Source organism: Ceratotherium simum, chromosome 34 (genome assembly GCF_057802395.1).
Source record: "Ceratotherium simum simum isolate JZ-2026a chromosome 34, ASM5780239v1, whole genome shotgun sequence".
NCBI lineage: Eukaryota > Metazoa > Chordata > Mammalia > Perissodactyla > Rhinocerotidae > Ceratotherium > Ceratotherium simum.
The window spans coordinates 13,398,745-13,406,534 of record NC_141933.1 but is presented as its reverse complement, the minus strand read 5'-3'; the positions used below and the strand labels follow the sequence as shown (position 1 = coordinate 13,406,534).

Sequence of the window (7,790 nt, the reverse complement as noted above, 5' to 3'; positions counted from 1 at the left end):
CTAGATGTAGATATTTCCCATTGTGTAGCTCTCCACCCCATTCACCCTACCTGGGTAAAAAGTTTTCTCTACTTAGACCTTCAAGTTACACTTCCACGTCCCACCCTGATCTACTCATAATCCAGCCATCTGCCTCCATTCACCCCCTGTCGTCGCATCCTAGGTGATTGTGTGTTAGTTCTGAATCAGCCTATGGAAACAAAGCTTTTCATTCTTTCTCTTCTCATTTCTTATTTTTCTGAGTCATAAAGCTATCTTTTAATATCTATTGTTTTATGTGCAACCCACTTATTTTGTCCATGTGTCCTACCTGTGGCTTATTTTAAAGTAATCTTTTCTTACCTAAACTCTATATCTTTTTCTTTATTAAAAAAGTCACTACATAAAAGTATTGCATAGAAAGTAAACTTAACATTTGTTATTTCTAGTATTATCATGAAACTGTAGTAATGGATAGCTTTATCTGTAGGACATGTCTTTGCATATCTATCTGGAAACTTCCTTCGGATCTATTCCTGGTAGTAGAATTAATGAGGCACAAGAACTGTGGATAATGATTTGAGTCGACAGACTCATCACACATGAATAGGCTTTAATCTAAGACTATATTCATTTTGCATTATAGAAGGATACAGGGTAGGAGACATAGCAGGTACAGGTCTTCATTTCATTGGCAGATTCAGCAGCTGCCCAAGTATATGGTTTCCTTTGTTCCTTCACCCACACAAGATGTGTTTGGCTGCTGTGGATGAGGGCTAGAAGCTACAGAGAAGCTTCAATGTCCCACTGATCATTTACACTGGCATGGTCATGCAGACCCAAGGCCCATACACCAGCTTGAGGCTCCCCCAACCCAGGGGCAGTCCCACACAACAAGAGAAGCAGAGACAACATCCACATTTAGCTTAACTCTGTAGTTTTTCAGGAAATGGTACTGGGAGGAGGAGATGGAGGTTGTCCCCAGGTGGGCCTGCATGAGCCTGACCTGATGGTAATTTTTACTCACAGACAGCTGTTACAACTTCATCTGAATAATCACATTGCATCTCTCAAGGGTGTTCCCTGGGTAGTTTTTTTTTTTATAAGAGTCTATGCTCAGATTTTCTCTGAGTGTCCTCTAGGACAAATTTCTATCTGAATCTTTCTTTTTTGGGTTCTTTTAGCAGTGTCCGTAGGATGTACTTCTTCTATGTTCTGGGCTGTGGTTGAACCGACTCTACTTGGTCAAGGTCACTTTTTGAATTCTGATGAAGTGTCTCTGGGAATTGGCTGCCCTGTAACCAACATAACTTCTCGGGGATATGAGTTTAATTACCTTGTCACCGAGTGTGGGATTCAGAGAGAGGTAAGAGCGGTGACTATTTCAAATAATAAACTCACGTCCAGATCTTTCCTTGCAGTGGTGCTGTATGCAGAGTCAGTGCGAGACAAATAGGGCCAAGGCCGAAGATGAAGAACCTGCTTATTTTTATGACACTAGAGTTTGGTGCTTTTAGGATAGAAAGACCAATGGGACCCAGGAATTGGCCTCGCAGAGCTCATGGCCCACTGAGGGAGACAAATTTATACGCTATTTCCTGCAGGGGGCAGGCCTGAGTCTGGGTTCCAGGGAGTTGGCCTAGAGACTGAGGCAGGTTGGGAGCCATTTTGGAGGCTGGGTCATTGCGGGCGGGCCTGGTACTGGGGTACGTGGTGAAGTCCTGTGTTCTCTTCACTCTCTTTTCCCCAAAGGGAGGGTGTCTCCTCCATGCTGGGTGGCCTGGATTTTTTTTTTTTTTAATTTTTTGTTTATTGCAGTAACATTGGTTTATAACATTGTATAAATTTCAGGTGTACATCATTATACTTCTATTTCTGCGTGGATTACATCATGTTCACCACCCAAATACTAATTACAATCCATCACCACACACATGTGCCGAATTATCCCTTTTGCCCTCCTCCCTCCCCCCTTCCCCTCTGGTAACCACCAATCCAATCTCTGTCTCTATGTGTTTGTCTATTGTTGTTATTATCTACTACTTAATGAAGGAAATCATACGGTATTTGACCTTCTCCCTCTGACTTATTTCACTTTGCATAATACCCTCAATGTCCATTCATGTTGTCACAAATGGCTAGATTTCATCGTTTCTTATGGCTGAGTAGTATTCCATTGTGTATATATACCACATCTTCTTTATCCATTCATCCCTTGATGGGCACTTAGGTTGCTTCCAAGTCTTGGCTATTGTGAATAACGCTGCAGTGAACACAGGGGTGCATGTATCTTTATGCATTGGTGTTTTCAAGTTCTTTGGATAAATACCCAGCAGTGGAATAGCTGGATCACATGGTAGTTCTATCCTTGATTTTTTGAGGAATCTCCATACTGTTTTCCATAGTGGCTGCACCAGTTTGCACTCCCACCAGCAGTGTATGAGAGTTCCCTTCTCTCCACATCCTCTCCAACACATGTTGTTTCCTGTCTTGTTAATTATAGCCATCTGACAGGCATGAGGTGATATCTCATTGTAGTTTTGATTTGCATTTCCCTGATAGTTAATGATTTTGAACATCTTTTCATGTGTCTGTTGGCTATCTGTATATCTTCTTTGGAGAAATGTCTGTTCAGGTCTTTTGCCCATTTTTTAATTGAGTTGGTAGTTTTTTTGTTGTTGAGATGCATGAGTTCTTTATATATTTTGGAGATTAAGCCCTTATCAGATGTATGGTTTGCAACTATCTTCTCCCAATTGTTAGGTTGTTTTTTCGTTTTGTTGATGGTTTCCTTTGCTGTGCAGAAGCTTTTTAGTTTGATGTAGTCCCATTTGTTTATTTTTTCTATTGTTTCTCTTGCCCGGTCAGACATGGTGCTTGAAAAGATGTTGCTAAGACCGATGTCGAAGAGCGTACTGCCTATGTTTTCTTCTGGAAGTTTCATAGTTTCAGGTCTTACATTCAAGTCTTTAATCCATTTGGAGTTAATTTTTGTGTATGGTGTAAGGTAAGGGTCTACTTTCATTTTTTTGCATGTGGCTGTCCAGTTTTCCCAACACCATTTGTTAAAGAGACTTTCTTTTCTCCATTGTATGTTCTTGGCTCCTTTGTCAAAGATTAGCTGTCCATAGATGTGTGGGTTTATTTCTGGGCTTTCGATTCTATTCCATTGATCTGTGTGTCTGTTTTTGTGCCAGCACCATGCTGTTTTGGTTACTATAGGTTTGTAGTATATTTTGAAATCGGGGAGTGTGATACCTCCAGCTTTGTTCTTTTTTCTCAGGATTCCTTTAGCTATTCGGGGTCTTTTGTTGTTCCATATAAATTTTAGGGTTCTTTGCTCTATTTCTGTGAAAAATGTTGTTGGAACTTTGATAGGGATTGCATTGAATCTACAGATGGCTTTAGGAAGTATGGACATCTTAACTATGTTAATTCTTCCAATCCAAGAGCATGGAATATCTTTCCATTTCTTTGTGTCTTCTTCAATTTCTTTCAGCAATGTTTTATAGTTTTCCGTGGCCTGGATTTTGGAGAGGGGTAATGGGGTAATGTGAAACTGTCTTTCCTACTCTCTTCAATGTGTCTTCTTATTTCTATGCTCCACCTTGGTGCCGTGATCCCTGTCTGGAATCCTTAGCTCTTGTGAAGGTATTTTTGTGTGTGGATAGTCCAGATTGATGTTTCTATGGGTAGATGAGTGCTGGAACTCCTACACTGCCATCTTGCTGATGTCATTCTTCTTTTTTTGATGCTATTATAAATGGAATTGTTTTCTTAATTTTATTTCCAGGTTGTTCATTGTTAGAGTATAGGAATACAATTAGTTTTTGTCTATTTCTTATATCCTGCAACATTTATGAACATGTTTATTAGTTCTAATAGATTTTTTTAGTGTATTCCTTATGATTTTCTATATACAAGATCATGTCATCTGAAGTATAGAGATAGTTTTATATCTTCCTTTTCAATCTGGATAATTTTTCTTTTCTTTTCTTGCCTAATTGCAATTGTTCTTACTGAGATTCCACCATTTTTATTGAAAACATGCTCCTCAGATTGTTGCAAGCCTTAGGTTATTTTGCAGAGTTTTGAAAACATTGAATTGACAGTTTCTGCCAGTTTTCTTGTTTTTTATTTTTTAGAAGTGGGTTTTTAGTGATCCTGACTCTGTCATATATTTTTAATTAATAACAGAAGTAAGGAGCATATAGTATCTATTTTCCACACATTAGATACAACTTATAGATTCTTGACTAAAATAACATATTCAATAACAACACAATGGACAAATAACCATGTTATTGAATGTTATAGTTCTATTATCTGTCATTAGAAACATTTTATTTACATGAGAATATTTATTGTGTAAATTAACAGATTGAAAGATGGTAATCCAGTATGACATTTTTGTAATGATGGGTAATAGAAAAATATACACCTAAATGTATTTATAGACGTTAACTCTGTGTTAGGATTATGGAGATTTTTATTTTGCCATAACATAGTATTTTTTAATGTCTCCACAATAAGTGTGCATTCAGAAAACACAAACCTTCAATTATGGTTTTAAATTAAAAGTACCTCTCTGTCTAATCTTTCCAGAGACCTGGGACCCAACACCATGGTAACGTTTAAAGGTAAAATCCCAGAATAAATTTATTAAGTAGAAGACATGGCCTTTGTTTCTAGCCTGGAAATTCATGATTTTGGTTGCCACAAATGCCAACTGGTTGCACTGATGGTTGAGAACCTGACTTGGTATTTTCTTATTGGTGTCTGTGAAAACAGTTTCTTCAGGATCCATGCAGAGAGACCTTAGTATAAAGATCTTACACCTTGACTTGATCTGTTTCTTGTTCAAATTTCTTTAAAACTCCTGTGTGAGATGATATACTTCAATTAAAAAGGTCTTTTTGTCCCGTTAGGTTTTCTCCTATGGAGTGATATTTTATTCAGCCCTCCATTATAACATAATAAACAAAGGCGTCACTGGAAAAATTCCTTTAATGTGTGTTGTTTCCAGGTGAGTGTAATGGACCAGCTGGTTCACAGTTTACTTTCTAAGAACTACTTATTAAACGTAAAACATTTGGAGAGTGAAGCTCAGCTTGGTTTGAGTCATTGAATGATGTTGCTTTGTGTGGTTCCTCAGTCCAGTGAAATACTTATCCATGTCATTTGGTCATTGCAGATGCTCTGCCCAGATCCTCTTGGATCGCCCCTGCCATTTCTGTGTGTCTCTCCCCTCATTTCTGTGGGGTTTGGCCTTTAATGACCCCGACTGGGCCTAGGAGTTTACAAAATTCCACCCCCCCCATCCCCATAATGAGTGATGTGGGAGTGTGAAAGCCTGGCTCTGTTGCCTGATCCAAGGATAAACTGTGAGGCAGGATTTGACTTTGGAGCTCTCTTGTAGGTTCTAATGAGGCTGGGACTTTCCTTGAAATAGCACACTTTTGTTGTCTTCACTTCCTGTTCTGCCTCCCCCATTCCCTTACTGGTAACACTTACATAATAAATCACCTGCATATAACTCTGCTTGTCAGGTTCTGCTTTTGGGGAACCCTACTAAGACATACTAAAATGGGTTAATAGAGTTCAGAGGTTGATATACTTAAGATCATGTTGTTAAGAGATGGCAAATCAAGACGTGAACAAGGCTTCTCACGTAGCTGCCTCTCTGAAGATCAGGAGATGCTTGGAAAATTAGGAATGGTAGCAAAAGCACTCAGTATCTACTCTTTAAGGTCAAACATTTTTTTAAAATTAAATTCTGACCTAAGTTGTATTAATATTCTTTATTCTATACAAGACCTAATGTTTTCTAATTTTGGTAACTTACTAAATCCTGTGCACTTGAATGGGCATAATTGGATTGAAAAAATAGTTTTAAAAAAGAAAAAAGATATGAGGGTGCTTGTTTAATATAGATGTCATGACCTTACGGCTTTTGGGAAAACTTCCTAAACTTTTTTATACCTTAAGGATCAATGAAATAACACGTGTTTGTTGTTAGTGACGTGGAGTCGATTCTAACTCCTAGAGACCTTGTGTACAGCAGGGGGATCCCTGCTTGGTCTTTCGCATTATTTTCTCACCTCCCAGCACTGTATCAGACAATGCTCTGCTGCTGTTCGTAGGATTTTCATGCGCAATTTTCTTGAAAATGGGTGGCCAGGTCCTTCTTCCTAGTATTTTATGAATGGAAAATTGAAACGATCTAGGACTCTTGCTTTATGCTTGTGAGAGTTGTCTTTGGGAACTTCCTCATAAGGCCATCAGAGCTAACATTCTCTTTATTGGGGAAGAGATTCCTCAATGGTAGAGTGTTGAGACAGGAAGGGGGGAACTCTTAATAGTGTTATTCCTAAAAAAAAAAAAATAAAAAAGTAGTGGGCAGGGTGGAAGTTGTGGTAACACTACTTCTGTTAAAGTCAGCTGGACAGCAATGGGTCAAGCCAAGATGAGACTGAATGGCTTATTTTAAAATTTAACCTGATATGCACATTTTCTCTTCTTTTAAACTTTTAGCTCATCGTTTTTAGATGACACTTCAAGCACTACCAACCACAATCTCACTAAGTCCCAAAATGATCTTCCCTCTGACAATTCTTGTTCTTCCTGGAACTTAAGCAACACCTGCCTGTTTGGATTGCCTTGGATTCCATACTTCCAAGACTCCTGGGTGAGGATCCTTAGAACAGGCAACACGTGATGATGTAGATATAAGGAAGGAAAAAGCTTAAGTTCTGCTAACGAGTTTTCTTCTTATTTTTGGTTTAAATAGTGTCTAGCTAGCTATGTGATGAGTCCTACATTAATTAGAATCATGTTTGGAAAAAAAATGCTACTTCCATGCATCTAGCTATGTTCTGGTGTTATTGATGTCTTCCCTCACCACAGCTATCCTGTCAAATTAACTAAATCTCCAGTTGGGTTTAAATATAATCTGGGTTGATAATCAAACCATTCACTTTAATTATCAGTCACTTGGATAAAAGTTGCCAAGTGTCTCAATCTGCTCAAGCTTTTCCTCCAATCCCTGGCACATAGATGCTCAATATTCATTGGTCAAAGTGTTAGTCAATGTGTTTTCTGTACTGTTTTCAGTAGCTACATTGCAGCTGTTCACTAACTACCTATCTTTTTCTTCTGCAGGCGAAGCCATCCCACCAGTCACTTCTACTTAAACTGCCTCATTCTTTAGTCCATGAGAGTGCAAACATGGTTACGTTCTAGGTGTTCTAGGTGATTCTGTGGTAATCTCGATAACTCTGTTGCTATAGCATTCTTCAATTTAATTTTTAAACCAATCGCTATAGATTTTGGAACTTTTCTAGGCCTCCTCCTGAGAGGCCATCTAGAAGTTGGGGGTGAGATAGTGCCTAATGCTTCATCTGTTTTTAAAGTGTTCCTTTTAAGCAAAGTGGCAATGTAGCCCTTGCATATTCTCTTATGATAAGACGTCTGGATATAATTTTTATGTGGAGGTGATTTTACAAATAAAACATGCTGTGTCTTTGTGGCTACACTTCTTGATGTCTGAATGATAACATCAAAATAGGGCCTAAGCTGGGAGATTGGTGTGGAAGGGTCATTGTCCCCTACTCCGCTGTTAGTAGCTGTTCAATGAACTACTTACAGAGGTACTGCTAGGTTATGCCTAGTAATGCGTTAGAATGCTTTTAGTTTAACTTCTTATGGTGAGTGGAGATGAGGTTGGAAAAAATAGAGTTGATAAAGGACTTTCAGAACGGTGAGTGAGTGATTCATACCTGCCACTTAATTAAGCACACCTTCACACCATG

General features: G+C 38.6%; 1 protein-coding gene across 1 annotated transcript; it reads left to right on the top strand.

Moving 5' to 3' along the window:
- Positions 1 to 1,170: 1,170 nt before the first annotated feature.
- Positions 1,171 to 7,446, top strand: OOSP3 (oocyte secreted protein family member 3). The gene is made up of 4 exons (XM_087423246.1): positions 1,171 to 1,345; positions 4,908 to 5,005; positions 6,514 to 6,667; positions 7,141 to 7,446. Exons 1-4 carry the CDS (start codon positions 1,190 to 1,192, stop codon positions 7,219 to 7,221), a joined length of 489 nt encoding a protein of 162 aa, XP_087279372.1. The 5' UTR covers positions 1,171 to 1,189; the 3' UTR covers positions 7,222 to 7,446.
- The last annotated feature ends 344 nt before the right edge of the window (positions 7,447 to 7,790 follow it).